General features: G+C 38.7%; 1 protein-coding gene across 1 annotated transcript in view; it reads right to left on the bottom strand.

Annotated features, from left to right (window-relative positions):
* ATP10A (ATPase phospholipid transporting 10A (putative)) overlaps positions 1-22,146 on the bottom strand; it is a 166,007-nt gene that overhangs the window by 62,533 nt on the left and 81,328 nt on the right. Inside the window, exons 3-7 of the mRNA XM_032805580.2 lie at positions 18,417-18,502; positions 7,437-7,543; positions 7,206-7,337; positions 4,856-4,986; positions 2,776-3,028 (exon numbers count right to left, since the gene is read on the bottom strand). Of these exons, the coding sequence (XP_032661471.1) occupies positions 2,776-3,028; positions 4,856-4,986; positions 7,206-7,337; positions 7,437-7,543; positions 18,417-18,502 (709 nt within the window). The remainder of the gene's footprint in view (positions 1-2,775; positions 3,029-4,855; positions 4,987-7,205; positions 7,338-7,436; positions 7,544-18,416; positions 18,503-22,146) is intronic.

Raw genomic sequence — 22,146 nt, 5'->3', positions numbered from 1 at the left:
TGAGAGCAGTATAAGAATCTAGACAGAACAGAAAAAAACCCCCAGAACCTTTGGATGAATTTTCAGGGTGTGAACAAAGTTTGTAAACATATCACAGGTCATGGAACAAAGCTGGGAATACCAGGCCCAATCTGCCAGATGAGTTACCAGGTACCACCAGATTACATTCCTATATAACAAGCTCAAACCAAAATGCTCAGAATAGAATTTCTGCTCCAAGTACATTCGCTCCCACAAGGCACCACAACAGAAAATGAATTGTGCATTTCAGCATCTGAATCAGGACATTGATGTAACAGTTTTAAATCAGATCTTGCCATGAGTTTTACATTTATTTCATCACCTCACAGGCTATTCAGTTTGGTTCCTAGTGTCAAATTACTATGACTGAAAGAAATACTATGATTAACAGAAAAAGGCATGGATCTTTAAAAACAATAGCTAAGATTATGCAGGGAGGCCAATGGGTTTTGTTTGCATTTCTGGGTCCCTAGTACTCAATCCATTTTAAACTTGCATATGTGGCAAGATTGGATCTTGTTATAAGTGGCCGATTTTAGAGTTCTATAAACCTCATTTTAATTCACAGCCAGAACTGACTGGGTCAGCTGGACAGCATCAGTTATTAAATACATCCCAAACACAACCTGGTGGGATTGCTGACTTCTGGTATGTATAATGGAAGGGCTTCCTCAAATCCTCTGTATTTAAACACAGGAGCATAAAGTGTTATAGATGTTTTTAATGACAGGAAAAACAATTGAAGGCGGGATCTTATGTGACCTGAACTAGTGGGTAGTCAGCAGGTGGGAAGACAAAATATCAGTGGAGTAACTTCACAGAAAGAATGGGCCTGGGAATCAGCCTGGAGAATAGACACTAAAAATCTTGAGTGAGAACACTTATTTACTGTGTCATTGATCCTGAAAGTGGAGAATAAAAACAATGAAAATTATGACCATTTATACACAGAAAGGCAAAGAATTAGGTCAAGATCACTTTATAGAGAGGAGAGATTCAAATACTATGATTAAAGGGAATTGCCAACTTAAAAATCACATTTCAATCTGAAAATTTTGCATGAACTAGAATTACAATTGAGCATAAAGATGCCTATAAATGAGAGATGGTAAAGAAAATACACTACTGTATTTTGTTTGCTTTGTGTTTTTGATAGTTTTGTATCTTGTCAGTTTTGCTGTTTTGTTTTTATTATTTCCTAACATTTATCCTGTAATCCCAAATCACTTAAAAAAAAGTATGGGTAGACTTGAAAATGATAATACATGGTAAGATAAAACATTTGACGCTTAATTTCTTCTTTACTTACCCATCGAGACCCAAGTGTAGGCTTTTGTATTTGCGCTGCATCACCTGATGCAATCTAACCCATAAAATACTGCCCTTCCTGCAGTGCTTTAGTTAACCATAATGTCATTAACTCTTGGAAGGAACACAATATGCCCTGAAATCTGAGGGTGGCAGGTAAGCAAGAAGAATGAAGAGAAGCAGTATGGTCTACTATTTAGTGCACAGAACTGGGAGTCAGGAAATGTGCTGTAGATTCTAATTCTACTTCTGTCTCTCACTCATTGTGAACCCTTGGGGAAGTTTCAACTTTTCTTTTTCTCAGTTTTACCATCTGTAACATAGTCTTAATAATAATATCCTACTACCTCTGGTAGGTACACTGATATCTTCTTAGAAAAAGTGGTGCAAGTGCAATATATGATTGTTTTTAAATATATTTTATTTTAAAAGCAAATTCACATTGTAATTTAAGCCTCCACAATATTCTGTTACTAACTTGGGATCTCATACAATTGTAAATGTCTTTTTTAAGTTTACAGTTCACCTTTAATAAGTCTCTCTTATTCCATTTCTGATGTGTTAGCTGAACTCGCCAAATGAACTTCAAGGAAAGAATAATGTACTGTAGGTTAAAAAGCTTAATTACGGCATTTAGAAAGCCAATAAAATATCTATCAAGTAAGCAAAGAAATTTGAGAATGTAACATCTTTCAAGTCCCAAAGGATACAGCTAAAATGTTAGGGGGGAAATAGTTTAATACAAATTACAAAAAATCACAAAATCGGAAGTCAATTAATAATTTTAAGAGGTTGATGAGATGACACCTGGGTGACAACTAAAGGGAACCTCATTCCCTTGGGGTAATGAATTACATTTTAATGCTTCAAAAGTCAGCTACTTGAGGATGTTCTGTTCAGTGACAATATTTGTTTGGCAGCAAAAGAATGATAATTCAGAGATACCCATCACACTGGGGCACTGAAGTGAACAGGATAAAGCTTAAATAGATGAAATATTATTACAACAGACTGTGCTATTGTGTTAACATGAAAGCCACACTAGTAACCTTGTTCACCTTTCATTCTTCACACTGATTTGAGTATCTTGGAGTGAAGTTACACATTAAGGGATAGATCTAACAATGTAGTCCCATTGATATCAATGGTACTATTCATGTGTTTAAAGTTATGCACATTCCTAAATGATTTGCAGGATCACAGCGTAAACCTACAGAGAATAGCAACCTTGACAACATATTCGTGATCCCATAGAATTCCTGATAAGATTATAATTCTGAAATGAACAGACATCAAGTTATAGCTAATTTTACAGCCATCATTGTGGTGTCTGATGCACATATCATAAATCCTACACGATTTGTTGTTTGTTTTAAGATCAGTCACTTTTTTTGTGTGATTGAAATCAAACTGAAGTAAAACCCTTGGACAGCAAACAAGGCTCACCATTAGCATCGTGGGAATACTCTATTCCAGAAACAGTGCATCTTCGGAAAACCATCTTATTTTCAGTAAGAGTACCAGTCTTGTCTGAGAATATATACTGCATCTGCCCTAAGTCTTCTGTGATGTTTAAAGCTCGACACTGTAGCTGAGAGTCTGTCTCTTCATCATATAAATCCTTGTCTTGATGAATGAAGAATACTTGACATGCTTTAACTATTTCAATGGATACATACAAAGAAATTGGAATCAGAACCTAAAATACATGAAAAAACACACTAATTAGGAGAAAATAGAGGCATTGATATAATCTAATCAACTTTATGGCAGACGAAAATCACAAAGAGTGTATGTACTATACTGTACCTTGAAGAGTTTAATAGGCTTAGATTCAATATTGTAAAGTAATTAGAATGTTTGCAAGGAGTTTACTTGGACAGATTAGAAAAGCCTATGGTGCAATTGTACAGCTGAAATCCATAATTATGTCTGGAAATGTGATTATCAAGGCTTGGAGAGAAGCAAAGGTTTTCGGGGTAATAAGATGAGCTTGAAAGAAGCTAGGAAAGGAAAAGAAGGGAGGGGGAGAGGAACATACAGTACAGTCAGATTCCTGCAAATACAAAAGAATATCTTGCATCAAAAAAGGGATGAATAGCTCCCAAATTTTATCTGTGCAAATAACAGGCTCTACTAAATTAGCTTTCCAGGAACAGGAGAGGTAAAATGAATGATTGGTGGAGGGTTCTGCAGAGAAAGCAATATTGTCAGTTGCAATTTTTGAGCAGCAGTTCAGCTGAATGAAGAACAAATTTTGTAATTGCTGAACAAAGTGTTAACCTAAGAGAGTTTTCCTGAAAAAAAAAAATTCTGCAGTTTCTTGGGGATTTTCAAAAATCAATGAAAGGCATTGTCAAGGTTTCTTTCCCCACTCTGAACTTATGGGTACCAATGTGGCGGACCTGCATGGACACTTCTAAGCTTAATTACTCGCTTAGATCTGGTAACACTGCCACCACCCAGAATTCCAGTGTCTGGGGCACTCTCTGTCCCCCCAAAACTTCGTTCCCTCCCTGGGTTGCCTTGAAGGACTTTACCAATTCCCTGGAGAACACAGTTCCAAACCCCTTGGATCTTAAAACAAGGAGAAATTAACCATCCCCCTCCTTTCCCCCCACCAATCCCGGGTGAGTCCAGATCCAATCCCCTTGGATCTTAAAACAAGGAAAAATAAATCAGGTTCATAAAAAGAAAGCTTTTAATTAAAGAAAGAAAAGGTAAAAAATTATCTCTGTAAAATCAGGATGGAAAATGCTTTACAGGGTACTCAGATTTATATAGCCCAGAGAAAACCCCTCTAGTCTTAGGTTCAAAGTTACAGCAAACAGAGGTAAAAATCCTTCCAGCAAAAAGAAACATTTACAAGTTGAAAAAACAAACATAAGACTAACACGCCTTGCCTGGCTAATTACTTACAAGTTTGAAACATGAGAGACTGATTCAGGAAGATTTGGAGAGCCTGGACTGATGTCGCATCCCTCTCAGTCCCGAGAGCGAACAACAACAAAAAAGCACAAACAAAGACTTCCCTCCACCAAGATTTGAAAGTATCTTGTCCCCCTATTGGTCCTCTGATCAGGTGTCAACCAGGTTTACTGAGCTTCTTAACCCTTTACAGGTAAAAGAGACATTAACCCTTAACTATCTGTTTATGACAGACATCATTTCTAGTTGAATGTTCCTTGCACATGTTTTTCAGTGCAGAAATTTCTGGTTGTATACAAAATTTAGCTTGGTCAATTAGACTAGTGGAGTGAATCGTGGTACATATACAAGTACCAAGGATGGCTATTTAAACAAAACCTATAGTAAAGGGTGAATACTTACGTAAATCTGTTGAGTTTTCTTTAATAGAAAGAAACCTCTTAATACATTAAAATCATAATCTAGAAAAGGCAAAGGCCACTATTTAATCCATCCCTCTTCAGTGCAAGATCGTTCCCTTCACCAGTACGCTATTTTCTAGTGCTCTGTCAGTTCTAGTTTTACATGTCCAAAAGACATAGACATTCACACTTGTTACCTGAAAAACTATTATCATTGTCAAAAATAAATATACTGCAGCTAGAACTGGGGATAAATAGTTGCCATCAAGCCTGGGAACATCGAAAACTGATTTTTTCTCACCATATTGCCACATCCATAGGCCATGACCTGCAGAAAAGTTGAAATAGATGGAAACTTAAATTAACATCAAGAAATTAAAAAAAACCCACAGCATTAGTTTATTTTGTACGTGTTTCTCTTTTAAAGTGACCAGCAAAGGGAAAAAAAAGGGAGAGGGAGCTTGTGCCTTTTCCTACTTTGTTATGACTTATGAGGTAGGCCTGATATTTTTTTTTTTAATATGCATTTTTTACATTGGAAACTCAAGTCTTGTCTGCCCTGGAAGACACCATGGCGACTAGAGAACTGGTGAAAAGGGGATCATCACAAAAGTCCAAGGAATAGAAGCTGAGCAACTAAGATGGGAAGAGATTTTAGTCAGACTATTTCAATCTCTTTGTTTATTGTCTTTCTTTGTTAATTCCTATTTAGTGCAAGGAAAGTATTAACATTTTGGAGCAGTGATGTCTTTACCAAATATATAGCAATCCCACCCTTTTAATTAGGGTGCGAGAAAAATAAAACATATACTCTGAGACATATAACAGGTTCTCCCATCCCAGACAGTAAAGACCTGAGTTGATATTTCTGATATTGTTTTTTTTCTGCTTGATTTTAATATAAATACCTTAACACCCTCCATTTCCCACCCCGAAACCTAACAATCTTTCTGGCCCTATTCTTTGTATGTCATAAAGCAACAAAAAAGGAGTAAAGCCCATTTAAAAAAAAATCCTTTGTAAGGCACCTCTATCAAGTTTTTAAACTGCCCCTTGTCCCACACTGAAATAACAATAAATAAAAATGACATTGTCTCACTAACTATTTTGCAGCAGTTCACAGCTTTACATTATTTATGCTCTGATGTGTCGATAGCTATTTTTAATAATCCAGAGTAAAAATGCTAAAAATTCAGCACTTGCAATGGATTATATCCAGTTTCTTTTTATTAAATGTTTTGATTTTTAAAAGACCTAGTGATTTTCGGTGCCACAAATTTATGAATTCCCAATTTATGGAGATGTCTTAAAAGGGCTTGGTTTTCAGAGGGTGGGTACTCAGCACTCTGAAAAAACAGGGCCCTTCTCAAGGTGATTCAAGATGGGCAACCCAAAATTGAGGACCCCCAGATCTCTAGTCACTTTTTCAAATCTTGGCCTCTCATTTTAGTTCATCTTTGATAGACAATATTTATAAGAAAGTTATGAGGAAACACAACTCATTTTTAACAATTGTCAAAAAAAAGAAAAAAGAACCACTACTGTTACTAGGGTTCTACTCTAAAACAAATTGGAAATCGTTAGGATGAAATGCTGGTTTTGGATATGCGAGTTGCCCATTGAACTCAGTGGGAACAAAGAGCATAATAATAGTTTTGCCCTCAACTTTCATATTTAAAGAGGATTAGCAACAGCTGGAAAAAGGACACAATTAAGCGTATTAAAATGACACAGAAGTTTCAGTAAAATACATTTGGGGTTGCCAAGAAAAATTCCAGAACTTATGTACTACACACAACCAAAACAAAACCCAAACATTACAAAATATGGAATTCAAAACAAATAGCTAAAGAAATGTTTTGCATACAAACCTTTACATGAAATTCTCAGTCTCAGACCAATACACACACACACAGAGTCTAACCGGAACCCAAACAAACTTACTCCTGCCCCTCTATTTTTGTTAAAATTTTCGGTGCCAGTAACAATTCCATTGAAGTCAATGGTAGTCTTTTCTTTGACTTGTCCTTTGAATTTGGCCTTTAAATATTTTTTAATATTATATGTTTGGATACTTAAGTATGGTAAGTTAATATTGTATATTACGAGTCCCTGTTTTCATCTAACAGAGCTAGGTGAATGGTATTGTGCTAGTTATGTTTACTCTGTGTTCATATATTACCTTGTCAACTAAGTATGTGCCAAATTCTGCTACCCTTAGTCATGATCAATTGATTTCAAAGGTACTACTTTTGAAGTAGGGCACTACTTATTGCTACTGAAGGTGGCAGAGCCTGACCCAATATTTGTCTGATTTGGTCTAGTAATGGTATGCAGTTGATGGTTATTAAAAGATTACTATTTGGATGAGCTTATGTACAAAGCTGAAGTTTCCTACAAAAAAACCCATCAAACTTTACATAGAAAAGGAAGTAGCTACATGAATCAAGAGACAGAAGATATACATTTTTAAATTTTTAAAGCAAAGCATGTGACTCTTAGGATAGAGTTTGGTCGACTTAACTTTTATTTGTAAAGAGGACTTACCGATGGTTGAAAATAGACACATGACTATAAGTATGAGGACACACCAAAGAATGTCAATATTCATCTGTCTTTCAAGCTTACTGCGCTTGTAACGTGGTCCACTGTTATTTAACAAAGCTTTGGTCTCGTGCCCTGCAGAAGCAATTACATTAAACAATATAGACATTTGTTGACAGTCTAAGGAAACTATCAAGTGAACATGTAAAGTAAAAGAGAAAAGCTGTCTTTTACCTGCATAGATTACTATCCCTGCAACCTCTTCTGTGTTCCTAACAGTACATCCACGCAACAAAAGGTTGTCTTTATATAGTCCATCCCTTTTCCCACTTGAATGTACACTGCAAAAGATTTAACAACAGAACTCGACACAAAGAATCAAAACTTTCAGTTACTGAATCACATCCCCACTGAGTAAAACAAATCTGCGGATTATCCCCAAAGCTTCAATAGTCAGCTGCCCATACACTGGCCTAAGGACAAAGGACTCTGGGATTCACAAGCAGTCTTGACACCACAGATATTCGATGGAGGATATATTTGGGTCCAATGAAAGGGAAGTGAAGGGGAAGGATATACGTGCATGAGTGAGAGCAAGATGACTGCGCTACATATTTCTTACTGACTGCTCTTCAAAGAAGAAATGGCATGTACTTTATAAGTATGGAGGTTCTAGTTGTGGCTGTATTTCTGAGTTGAATTTTGCATTTAGAGTAGTATAAAGATTATTTTTGAAGAATTCTACAAAATATTTTTATAAGTATCCCATGTGTCTCTGGTTTTTTTCTATTTTCTAACCAGTGAATTTTTCTTTTCCCTTTTCCAATTCTCAATCTCTTGAATTCCCTGGGCCTTTTTGGCCCAATTCTGTCTCTGGGAACTCTGTGATCCCTTTTGTCTTGCTCTTCTCCATTCTCTCCACAGCCTACTCACCCTTACTCTCTTTGGCCCTCTCACTCTGATCTCCTTACTGCCTGCTAAACAGGATCAAATTAAGAATTCTTGGGGTTCTATCCACAGAATATCCTGAAGCCCCACCTGGTTATAAAATACTTAAACTTTCCTAAGATGATTAAAACATGTCATTTAAAGAATTAACAGCATACAGGAACAACACAAGCCCCATAGCCAGACATTAAGAATTACGTGTTTAGCTAAAAATTAAAAATTCACAGCTAACAGGTTCCCACTGCTGGCTTGATACTGTATGTGAATTTAGACATTAAATATCCTAGTTATTCCATGCAAGCACTGACAGAGAAAAAAAGATAATGAGTTCACTAAAGGGGAGCAGAGGTGGGTCAGATAATTGGTTATTGCACCAACTTCTGCTGGTGAAAGAGACAAGCTTTTAAACAACACAGAGCTCTTCTTCAGTTGAACAGCTGAGAATCAATAATCTCTGGCTCGTGTCAGCATTTAGATTGTGGAAAATAGTTTTCTATCAATATGTGTATCTGAGCAATTGTTAACACTGCTGACTCAAATTACATTTAGGGAATGTGCAGCACACGGCACATAGTCTTTTGGTAGATTTTCCGTGACAGATAGGCCCATAGACTATTGGAACGATCAGTCACATCACTAGCATTATCATAGAATTGCCCACAGCCGTTAGACAGCACAGCTTCAGCCAGATTTGCCCGTGTGGTTCTCAAGTGGCTGAAACCCAATTATTTGGCCCTCTGAACGATAAATCAGAAAATGAATGTGAGCTGGTCTACAAGTGCAACATCAGGTGGTGAATCAACAATTACAGAGAAATACTTGGCTTGCTGCAATTCTCTTACTATGGTGTTTTTAATTTTCTTTCCCATCAATTCAATGAATTTGTCACCTACAGTTGAAGACAGGTAGGATGGCTTTCTCCTTCTGTCCAAATTTAGCAAAGTGGTCAGCCAGACATGGATCAAACTAATATTAGCTCAAAAATCCCCAAATCTCTTCCATAGCTTTTGGATCCTAATACTTCATCCTGACCCTGGAAGACAAGCCCATAAATACTTAAACTTTGTAACTATCACCACACACTGAAAAATGTCTCTTCAGTACGGCTGTTCTGAATTAAATTGGTGTGCCATAGCAGAATCAACCCTACCAGATAGTGATTTTTTAAAGTTTTAACCAAGTTAGCACATAGGTTCAGTGTTCTGTACCCCTCTCATGTCTGAAAGTTGCTTCAGATGTTTCCAATTCCCAAATCCTTTTGTAAAAGCATACAATGAGCTCGAGAAAAGCTTAATTGCAAAACAGTAAACATTTCCAGTAGATGGAGAGTAAATAATCCAATATCATGCAACAACATCACCACCAAAGAGAAAATGAAAAAAAGTTCTTCAGAGAACACTCTTTTCTTCTCTGCAATGACCTGCACAGAAATCAGGAAATTTTCTACCTCTGCATTTCTATGCACAGCTGAACCTTCAGCAATCCCAAACAGTCTGTTGTTTTCATTGAATTTTCTCCACAGTGTGGGATATGTGGAAATCTGGATGTTCTTTTTATCCAAGTAAATATAAGAAGTCTAAGATATTTCAAATTAACCACTAAGTGGTAATAATATCAGCCTCTATAAACAACTGCCTGACCACTGAAGCCAAACAGACAAAAGAGTGGGGCATCAGGATATATGAAAAACTCTTAGTAAACGAAGTAACATCTATCCTAGCCGAGTACTTACTGTTTGTTATTTATGTACTGACAAAATCTGCAATTATGTCAGAGAAACAGGGGAAAATGCCTGGGAGAATGGATTGCCACAAGGGAAATATTAAGAATAAAAAATTAACTTCTTACATCAGTAGCACTAGAACATTGCTAAGGGGGAAAAGGGGGGAAGAAAAGTCAAATAACTTTTATAGACCTGCTGTGTATGAATGAAATTCCACATAACAGACTCCAGTATCTTAATGCTGCAGAGCATATGGCGAAGGAAAATTGGAAATATTTTAACTACTGTGCATTCATATAAACAGCACTGGAAGTAGAATTCTTAATTTTTCAAAACAAATTGGAATGCAGAGATAATAAATAAAGAGAAATGTTGAGGAACTGAATGCACTAGAATAAAGATATCTAACTGTTGTTGCTGCAGCATCCAATTTTATTTTTATGTTTATTTTTCTATATATGTTATTTTATATAGTAGATTTTGCCACCCTTAAGTATGGTACAGTTTAACACCATGCATTGCAAATCCTGAGCATTTAAAAAAAAAAAAACACCATGAAGCAGGCCCCCCAAAATCATGAAATTGGCTAAAATGTCAAGATTTTTTTCATTAAAAAAATTGGGTTCTTTTTATTTGTCTTTGGTTTATGAGCCTTTAAGATGCACTTGGGTCATGTGTTCATGCTTTTCTTTACAACCTTGAGTGCTAGAAACTTATGCTTTTTAAAAACAAATGCTGAAATTCTAACCTTATCACATGCCTTTAGGAGCTGTAGCTTTAAAAACCACACCAAATATCATGAGACTATCAGTAAAATCACAGAATTGGCAACACTTAATCTGTGAAAACACTGAGACTAGTCTCAGAATAAGGGGCTGCTCATTTGACTGGCCCTCAGTGTGTGCATAAAGCATTACACAGAAAAAAAGAAAACACACTCCCTGCCTCAAAGAGTTTGCAATCTGACTTAGATGACCAGGTGACAGAAAGAGCCATAGTATTGCCAAGTGTTTTACCAGTGGGAAGGCGCGGAATTAAGATAGGTTATAGATACAGCAGTGATTATATCTGGCAAGAAACCAGAACTAAGGAGAGAAGGAAAAGGAACTGGTGAGATTACCCCGAGTTTGCAACTTTGAAGCATAAAAGGTTTCTGCCAGTCTAGTAGAGAATTCCCCTCAGCAGTTCTAAGACAGCACAACACATTTTCATTTTATTGATTTCAGAGTTACCAACATTCTGCTTTTGTCTGCTCTCATCACTGTCCCATCCCTTGATCATTGACTTCCTAAGTTTGTGCTCAGCACAATAAGCAGCAGTCATTCACTGCCAGCTTGGAAGTCTGAGTATTTGGGATGTATAAAAGATTTATACAATCTAGAAAGAATATTATTCACAATGGAACTGCAGTAATCCTATTCTGAGTACTATGCCTTCTCTTCTTTTTAAGACCAAATCCTCCTGCAGCTTGACTTGTGAATTACTAGGATGTTAGCTTAAGTTTCCAGTAAAGTCTCCAAATGGTAGTTATCTTACCTGTCAATAAGTTGACTTGATTTTCACAAATCTACTGGAGAAGTAATAGCTCTGGTTTATGATTTTATATCCCACACATGTTCTTTATAGATGACTGTTAATGACAGCGGACTGCGATATATATACTGTTCACTATCAAATTGTGTATACAGTTATAAGTAGGGCCCTACCAAATTCAGGGTCCAGTTTGGTCAATTTCATGGTCATAGGATTTTAAAAATTGTAAATGTCATGATTTCAGGTATTTAAATCTGAAATTTCATGGTGTTGTAATTGTAGGGGTCCTGATCCAAAAAGGAGTTGTGGGGGGTGGGTATCGCAAGGTCATTGTGGGGGGTGCTGTTGCTGGAGGTTAGCTGCTTTCAGAGGTAGACAGCTGGAGAGCGGCGGCTGCTGGCCTGGAGCCCAGCTCTGAAGGTAGAGCTGCCGCCAGCAGCAGCACAGAAGTAAGGGTGACATGGTATGGTGTTGTCACTCTTACTTCTGCACTGCTGCTGGCAGGCTGCTGCCTTCAGAGCTGGGCACCCGGCCAACAGTCACCACTCTCCAGCTGCCTAGCTCTGAAGGCACTGTAGAAATAAGGGTGGCAATATGCCAACTCCCCTAAAATAACCTTGTGACCCCCCTGCAACTCCCTTTTGGGTCAGGACCCCCAATTTGAGAAATGTTGGTTTCCCCCATGAAATCTGTATAGTATAGGGCAGTGGTGGGCAACCTGCGGCCCATCATGGCAATCCGCTGGCGGGCCACGAGACTGTTTGTTTACACTGACTGTCTGCAGGTATGGCTGCCCGCAGCCAACAGTGTCTGCAGTTCGCATTAGTAGGAGCATTGCCAGCAGATCGAGGGACGTCATTATTCTCTTCTATTCAGTACTGGTGAGGACACATCTGGAGTACTGTGCCCAGTTTTGGGCCCCCCACTACAGAAAGGATGTGGACAATTTGGAGAGAGTCCAGTGGAGGGCAACAAAAATCATGAGGGGGCTGGGGCACATGACTTATGAGGAGAGGGTGAGGGAACTGGGCTTATTTAGTCTGCAGAAGAGAAGAGTGAGGGGGGATTTGATAGCAGTCTTTAACTACCTGAAAGGGGGTTCCAAAGAGAATGGAGCTAGGCTGTTCTCAGGGGTGGCAGATGACAGAACAAGGAGCAATGGTCTCAAGTTGCAGTGGGGGAGGTCTAGGCTGGATATTAGGAAAAACTCTCTCACTTGGAGGGCGGTGAAGCACTGGAATGGGTTACCTGCGGGGGGGTGTGTGTGGAATCTCCATCCTTTAGAGATTTTTAAGGCCCAGCTTGACAAAGCCCTGGCTGGGATGATTTAGTTGGGGTTGGTCTTGTTTTGAGCAGGGGGTTGGACTAGATGAATTCCTGAGGTCTCTTCCAACCCTAATCTTCTAGGATTCAATGAATTTGGGAGGGCCCTAGTTATAACATGCTACCAGCACAGGAAAGTAATATAAGGGAATCTCAAGCATACTTGTCTTGTTATTAAAATATTTCAGTTGCACTCAGCAGCTCTTGCTCACCTCATGCCCAATGTGTTCTTATTCATTTAGCTCAGATAAAACACTGAATTCTGACAGAACACAATCTGTGCCTACTCCACAATAGTGCAGCATTTCGAACTGCTCTGTGGATGCTCAAGACCCAAATCTATTTTCTTTCATTCATTGACTGGGCCTTCCCTCAAAAGCTTAAGGAGGAAAAGTTGAAGAATCCTATGGCAACTTTTCCCCCATCACTAAACAAATAGCATTTGCTACTAATTTTCATTTGTACATAACAGAGTAAATCACACTCATCCACTGGTGTTCTACATACTCTTAGAAACTGGCATGGAGGAAACTAAGCTATGGGAGAGAGGAGTTAGGGGAAATAAAACCAATTTATTTTCCTCCACTTTACCCTGCCCCATCCTACAAATGAGTCACTAATTAGGTATATAGAAAAATGATGAGCTATTTGGACATGGAAATTTAAGGAAAGAAAATTACAAACTCGGGGATGCGCACAGAAAATTTTCAAAACCAGCGCTCTGTAAATTAGACAGGTCTGATAACTAGTTGTCCCAGGCTATACACAAATGCTGTGGGTCCACTGGGGAGATGGCTGAGCTTCCATTTCTGTCTCTGCGGGGTTGAACCTTTAACCTGGCACTGGTTCAGCACTGAATTTTCCCCTCCTGGGACTCATTCCACTATGATTTTCAAGGGAAAGAAGGAAACTTTTCTCTGGGAGTATTTTTTTTTTAAATGGTGACTTTTTGAAGCTGCTCAGAAATTTGGAATGTTAGAGCTAGACTGCAAGAAAATGGATTAGTGAGTAGAGTGTAGGTGAGATGGTCAAAGGTGCCTGATAAATACAATTTGTCTCATGGCTCTGCAATTTCTCACATGGACATCATCCCAAAATATGTGGCATATAAACACCCACTGAGCATGTACATATCTATTATGAGAAATGGCTACAATAGCTGCATTTAATTATTGTTTCAATAGATAATCGAGAAGGTATTTGCACAGAAAAAGTCTTGTTTAACAGAGTACATTGAAAATGAGCCTGTCTCCAACTAACTTCTGCCCTTTCCTGTTTGTTTGTCTTGTTTCCTATTTGCGAGAGTTGGATCAATAGGGTGATGTATCAATACTGTATCAATTAACAAAAAAAAAAGGTAGAAAATGCTTCCTCAGACTCTAACCCCATGCTTTTCAGATATCCTGAAAAATAAATTGTGGGGTTGTCATTACTTTTTTAATAGCTGAAGAGATATTAACAAATATTCAGCAATCCTGTAAAATATCTGCCTACCTGTGATTCCTGCTGCTATCAGCAGATGAAGCGTTCAATGTGAAATTAAAATCTCCCTGAATTTGTCTGTTTTTAAAATATGAAATATTTCAAAAATGTGCCGTGTTTATTGTTGCTTTTTTTCCTTTTTTTTACAAAACTGTTTGTATTGACAAAGATTTCTAAACTGAGCAGGGACGGATTTGTGTTATCTGGATGTCTGAATACTTCAAGCAGTTTTACTAGTGTATTTCTAATTTTGAACTGGAATTGATTACATGGTAGAAGTCAAATGGATGAAGTCACTTAGCCCTTGTCTACACTGGGGGGGGGGGATCAATCTAAGTTATGCAACTTCAGCTACATTAATAATGTAGCTGAAGTCAATGTACTTAGATCGACTTACCGTGGTGTCTTCACCATGGCGAGTCAACTGCTGTTGCTTCCCTGTCGACTCTGCTTGCGCCTCTCGCGGCGCTGGAGTACAGGAGTTGATGGGCGAGTGCTTGGGGGTCAATTTATCACGTCTAGACTAGATGCAATAAATCAATCCCCGCTGGATCAATCACTGCCCGCCAATCTGGCAAGTAGTGAAGACATACCCTTCGTGTGTTTTGTGAATCTTTGACTTGCCGAGCCTAACTCTTGCAGTCAGGAGGATTAGCACAAGTCAGTTTGACTTATTTACCAGAGAGTGTGTCCAGATAGTGTGCGCTCCTTCTAATTCATCCAAAAGAAAAAAATACATAGGAAAATCATGGCATCTCTTACTTTTCCATTGGCTTGAAACTTGAGCTTTCCCTAGCAATTACTCACCAGGGCATATGTGGGTCTGCTTGCCTCAGAAGCCTTTTAAGCAGATTCCCAGATGTTGTATGTAGGGGAACACTACTAAGCACCTCCTCCACCAGAGACCATGCTGACTTTGGGAGTGGTGGCAGTGGTCTTCTCTTTGAAAACAACAGAGAGGAGAGGGAGTAGCAGACTACCAGTTTATTCCATGCAAGGTGATGAAACAACAGATAAAGGGGATGGGGATTTGCTCAGAGGAAGATGTGTGGCAGGGCCTGTTGGGGAAGGTTGATTGCAGCAGGCCACAAAGAAAGAGAGACATTGAAATTTTATTCTGAAATGCACTTCTAATTTTTGCATGTCCCCCTATCACTAGCTTTACATTTATTTATTTGATGATTTGCACTATGGTTTTCGATACATTTGTATGTTATGAGTTAACACCACTCTATTATACATACACAAGATTACCAACTCTCACTATAATTGGTGTTTCTTAAAGCCCCAGGCTTCTGGAGTCATGTGATTATGTGAGGCTTTCAGCTTTTATTTAAAATTTAAAAATAATTCTAGCCCAGATAGCTCCAGAGCAAAGCTGTAAAACCAGAAAGCACATACAGCCCCCATGTATTTTTAAAACAAAATCTCAGTATTTTTAGGCAAATTTCATAATTTCTGGGGCTCGAGTCATGGTTTTTGAATGCTTGCAGTTAGCAATACTGTATATGGTTTGGCTATGCTTATGCTGAGTTTTTGATTTTTTTCTTTTTACTTTATTCTTCTCACAACATTAGAAGCAGGACAAGAACTATTTAAAGAGTGGGGGGAATGAGGAAATGAGTTTGGGATCCACAGAAGCGCAGAAATCGTGGCCATTATTAAATCAATTGTTGAGTGGAATAGACCATTTGCTTGCCACCTCAACATGCATTGGATATGTTCAGTGCAGTTTATGACTGTGAGTAAAAAGGCCAGCTTCAGTAATGCGTCACATTTGCAACATTGAGAAAGCTGGGGGCCAGGCCTGCCTCAATGTATTTTACTGTACTTTTTATGGCTCATTGTGCCGACTAATATGCTGGTCTGCATACAGTGTACTGACCACCAGTATTGGTAATATTTTGGCATTCTGCTAGGGAACAAGTCAGCTTACTTGTTTCTGAATGTGCTGCTGCATGCAGAATTGTTAGTGTTTTAAAAGATGAGTGATGACTTTCTGGCATGCAGCTTACTAGACTGGAGTCTTGGTATCTAGAAGCCTCAGCAGTGCTTGCACTGGGATGCGAGGTTTCTTTGCTCTTTGGTCTTGATGGTGACTTTTCACTCCTCTTGGACTGTCTCTCAGGGGAGTGGGGTCTTTAAGTTAAGTCTGAGTGCCTGAAGTTGCACCATGGTCCTGGTTTACCAGAGCTGGAGATGAGAAAGTCACTGGAGTGCTCTGAGTGGCTGAACCCGAGGTACAGGGGGTGAACAGGATCCCAGAGGTCCCCGAGAGCACTCTATGGGGTGTGCTCTATGGGGAGCAGTTTCTGTCTTCTTTCAGCTTCCTAGATGTGCTTTTGAAGCTGGAGTGAGCCTTATATTGCCATAGGATGTGGGATGCCCTCCTGGTCTACACTGGGGGTGGGGAGCAATCTAAATTACATAACTTCAGCTACATGAATAACATGGATAATGTAACTGAAGTCGACATACTTAGATCTACTTACCATGGTGTCTTCACTGTGGTAAGTCGACAGCTGACGCTCCTCCGTCGACTCCGCTTCCGCTTCTCGCTTCGGTGGAGTACTGGAGTCGACGGAAGAGAGCGCCGCGATCGATTTATAGCATCTATACTAGATGCGATAAATCAACTGCCGCTGGATCAATCGCTGCCCATCGATCCAGCGGGTAATGTAGACAAGCCCTCAGCAAAAAGACCTGTGGCAGGTCTGGCAGGGCTTTAATCCTTGGGGTTTTGGCATAACCTGCTAGGAAAGGCTGCAGACAAACAGAGGCCAAAGGCAAGAAGGCCCTCACCACAAAGGAAAACTAGAGAGGAACCCACCCCCCAAAACTGTATTGTATAAAAAATACTCAGACTGAAAACCAAACAATAAGTAAATAATACCAGCTCTCATCTTTACATGAAATGTATGTCTTGTGCGACTAGTACAGGGCCACATTCTCAGCTGGTCTAAACTGATGTAGCTGCAAAGGAGCTATGCTGATTTGCACAAGCTGAAAATCTGTTCCATGGCATTGATAATCTTTATAATGTTTCAAATAATATATGAAGGAGTGGCCATCCTGAACTCATACTCTTTAAAGCTAATGTGGATAAACAGTTTATGAAATCTAAGGGCGGGGGGAATGACAAAAATAAGTTTGTGAGATGGAAGGTAATATCGATAAAAAGACTTTTTTTCAGTTTTCGTACTATTCATCTAGTTTATTAACAGTGCTCATCACTGCTAATAAGAGACACAGGAATACATCACTGTCCACTGAACAGAATTATTTTCTTTTTTATTGTTTTTAACTGAAGTTTAGACAAAGATTTACGTAAAGAAGTCTCTCATATTGTAGCTGACTACAGATTAAAGAATGCAAAATTATTCCAGGACAATGTTTCCTAAGCCAACACCATTAAAACTAAGACAACTTTCTTCATATTCTTGTAAGACAGGAAGAAAACATTAATGTGAGTGGAGAAATATCATTTCTGCTTCTGAGTTTCCTCCATGAGAACCATTTAAAAAGAAAAATCAGCCAGAGACAATTTTACAAAAATAATGTGCAACTGATTCCTCCCCACCTCCTTTCCAGGTGGGCTTCTTTTGCTCCTTGGGGGAGTTGGGGGAGTTGGGAAGAGTCTTTTATCTATTATTTCCCTGCTTCAAGTGTTTATAGCCATGGCGTTAGCTGACCAATACTGACAAATTCATCTTCAGGAATGGAAGTGAGAGACTTCTAACTCAATCTGAACGGAGAGGCAGGAGTTTTGAATGACTGCCCCAAGACCTAGAGTAGTCAATGAACAGTGCACCTTACAAAAGAGAACAATTGCAGCAGTTACTCTTGATAAGCAAGATAAAGCATTCCAAAGTTAAGAAATGCCAGAATTAAAGTTGCCTGTGCAACCTTAATTCAGCTCTCTTGTGTGTATGCATTGTGATACAGTCTTGAATTACATGATCACATACTATTTTTTCCTGTAGATCTGGTACCTCTGTAAGTGCACAAGATGGTCCAGCTCTGGGGATGAATCAGGACTGTATAGTGAAGGAGGCTGTTTTCTGTAGGATTCCTGACCCATTTGTTTCAGAAGTTGGAAGCAGTGTAGGGAATGAGGCAGGGGACCAGAAGAGGAGAGCCTGGAAGTCAACTGTGTCTTATAGAGGAGGGGCTGCAGACTGAAGGTAATTATATGAAATACTCACATGTAACCTCGAAATCTACTTAAGTCGTTGTTTGGCTTCTCACATTCAATGACACTGGTGAACTTCAAGGGGTCAAATTCAGAGTCCTGGAATCATAAAAGTGTTAAATATTTAATCTTTTCATTAAACGTTTCATTTATAAGCATAATTGTTTGGGGGGTTTTTACACAACATCCATAAGATATTATGGGTGGGTTTTTTAAAAGCACCTCAATCAAAATGTGTCACTGAAAATCAATGAGACCTGTGCTTCAAAATTCCTTGGGTGCTTTTGAAAGTCTCCCCTTAAAAGGATCATTTACCACCCTCCAAAGTAAAAGAACACAAGTCTCAAAGGCATGAAATAAACAAAAAGTCAGACTGAGGAGCACATGTGTTTTGCGTTGGAAAGGAAAGACCAAATTTGTATGAGTAGGCTGGAAACATTCAAAGTATCATTACTAGGTTTCAAATACTTCAAATTTAAACAAAGCAACTACAAGTCTGGAACACTATAAATCAATATATTGTGAATTAGGAAAACGTTAATTTGAACTTTCTGAAATATAAGCAATATTTCTTAATTACTTTATACTAACTCAGATATATTAATCCAATAGAGTAATTAGACACCTACAATAGGATTCTTTATTTCTCCTAATTAGCACTCAAAACTCTACTTGATACTCTGGCTAATGAGGCTGAAGTTGGTCATTGGACATTTACCAATAGCTAACAGGCTACAGTGTTGAAGACAAAATGGTCTACCATAGAGCAATTATTTCATTTCATTAATGAAATGAGATGCTTCCTGTGGATGAGGTATTAAACACAGGGTGGATTGAGTTAAATCAAAGTGATTTAAATACCCTATCTCGATAATTTAAATCAGCAGGCAGCTTGATTTAAATAATTTATTTTAACTTTGTTTTGCATTTGTAGTTTTTATTTATTTTCCTAAAGAAAAAGTTCATTCTCATTGGTTGCCAATCCATTATAACGTATTGATTTACAACCAAATACAGCATTTACATGGGCTTGAAAGAATAGATTTTTATCGGTATATATCAGTAAACGTAAATTTCACCGTTCCAATGAAAACCTATTTCTACCGATAACAATAACAATTTACATATAGGCAAAATAAGAAAAATGCTGCTTGACAACTTATTAGAGTTTGATTTAGGGATATTTACTTTGTGATATAGTCACATATGATAGTGATAATTTGTGTTTTAATGGTTATAAAGCTTTAACTTTTTGAATCTCAACATCTGTCATTAAATAATTATTGTCCAACTCCCCCACCCATACTTTATCAGTTAAATAAAACTACCTTAAATGTATCATATACAAGGGCAAAAAGTTTAACAAAACACATTTTGCATTTAAAACTAACTGATTTCTTAAACAAAGGAAATTATTTATTAGGCTATAATTGACTATAAGTAGTGAATGAATGGACTTTTTCTTGTCACCAAGGGCTAGATTTTTCAAAAACACGTAGATGTCTAAAGATGTAGAGTAAGTGCCTTGTGAGATTTTCAAAATGCCCGCCTATGACTTTGTTACATTTGTGAGAAACAAGAGAAGAAGCAAGGCTGAGAAGATGGGGTGGAGGACTATAGTGCATCTCAGACGGCCACAGAATCAGGTGACAGAGAGAGTCACATTTGTATACAGAATTCAACTTCCAATCAAGAAAAACAAACAAGTAACATGAACAATGGGTAATTGTGAGCTGCCAGGAAGAGCGCTAGTCCACATATCCTTGTAAAGCAAGCATCAAAGAACCTAAGACACAATAGGTAATTTGAGCACATATTGGGAGCCAGATAGCCAAAATATACAGGCTGAGGAGAATCGTTAGTGTTATCTCAAACAGATTGGGCTTTTGAATTTTTTAAGTGTAGTTCATTATGAAAAGTGACTGTAAAAGAGCATTATTAGGTTCCATAGTTATTGTGAATCAATGACTTGTACATCAAATTGGTCAGTTTATGAGTAAAAGTGCCAGCCTCTCACATTCACCTGGAATCTAACAGTTAAATCTGGGTTCTTGCCTTCTCTGTCATATCAGTAGAATCATCGTAATATTCGTCCAGAAGGAAGTAATGGAGTGTGATATTGTGGAAAAATGTCTTAACCCCACGTTATAAAATACCCTCTGAATGTTGTGAAAACATAATTGAAGAGTTTGTCCTGTTGGACAAATTTAGGTTCCAATCCACTCGAGCATTTACTTAATTTTACACCACTTCAGAGGAGCTACTCAGGTGCTTAATTACTTAAAATAACTATGTATTATATTTAAATATTTTTTAAAAAAACATTGTTTTCTGAAGTCAATGGAAGTATTCAGATCTCAAGATTCCAGGCCAACATAAGATGAAAATACTGCATAAATTACTCATTCAACCCTTTGGCCATGTGTTCCTCTATTACTCCCTTTAACCACTTTCTGAGTGGCATAGACAACTTTTCAGACAGAAATGAGAGTTCACCAGTGAGAATACTCTTAAAAGTCTTCAAACCATGAAGTCTGAGGTCTGCTTCCAAACACCTCAGTTGTCCCCTGTCTCAGAGTAGTCTCATTCCTACTTCCAGCATTCAAGGGTTCACACCACAAACACACTACCTTGGCAACTAGCACTATCTGGGAACTTCCCATTATATGCCTTAATCACCAGTCAGCAGAGTGCATGAGTGGAGACTAGGTGACGTCCCTCCAGGTCAGACTAAGACTTGGTCTACACTACGTGTTTAAACTGATTTTAGCAGCGTTAAACCAATTTAACTGCGCACCTGTCCACATTACGAGGCCCTTTATATCGATATAAAGGGCTCTTTAAATCGGTTTCTGTATCCTTCCCCAACGAAGGATAGCACTAACGAGTTGTATTACCCATATCGGATTAGGGTTCTTGTGCCGCACAATCAGAACGGATATTGGCCTCTTCGGGCGGTATCCCACAGTGCACACTCTGACCACTCTGGACAGCATCTCAACTCGGGATGCAGTGGCCAGGTAAATAGGAAAAGCCCCGCAACTTTTGATTACATTTCCTGTTTGCCAGCGGTGGAGGCTCTGATCAGCACGGGTGGCGATGTCAGTCCCAATCAAAAGAGCTTCAGCAGGACCGTACAGGAGATCTGGATCTGATCGCTGTATGGAGGATAGCAAATCTGGTCTATTCAGAGCTCCGTTACAGAAGACGGATTGGCCAAAGCGTTGAAAAAATCTCTAGGCTACACAGTGTTGCGTGACAAGCGTAACGGAAAGCCAAAAAAATCAAATGGACTGTCATGGAGGAGGAGTGGGTACTGAGGACTCCAGCTTTCCACAGTCCACAGCAGGCTCCGAAAACTATTTGCATTCTTGGCTGAGCTCCCAGTGCCTTAGGTTCAAACACATTGTCCACGTGGGTTCAGGGTATATGTTCGTCAATTTACTCCCTCCCCCCACCACGTGGAAAGGAAAGGAAAGAAATCATTTCTTGACTTTTTCAATGTCACCCTTATTTGTTACTGAATGCTGGTGTGACAATGATGCTGCACAGAGAAGAGCAGTATCCGCTCCTCTCCCTCCCTGGTAGCAGATGGTACAATATGACTGTATCCATCATCACATCAGCCATGAGTGCTCCTGCTTGCTCAGTGAGGGTCGCGGTGGGGGCTACCTGTGAGTAATATAACTAGGATAGTGATTCCTGGTCCACAATTCCGTAGGAGGGTACAGAGTACGGCTGGA

The sequence above is a fragment of the Chelonoidis abingdonii genome, chromosome 1, assembly GCF_003597395.2.
Source record: "Chelonoidis abingdonii isolate Lonesome George chromosome 1, CheloAbing_2.0, whole genome shotgun sequence".
NCBI lineage: Eukaryota > Metazoa > Chordata > Testudines > Testudinidae > Chelonoidis > Chelonoidis abingdonii.
Note: the sequence above shows the minus strand (reverse complement) of the source record. Positions and strands in the feature narration are given on the sequence as shown.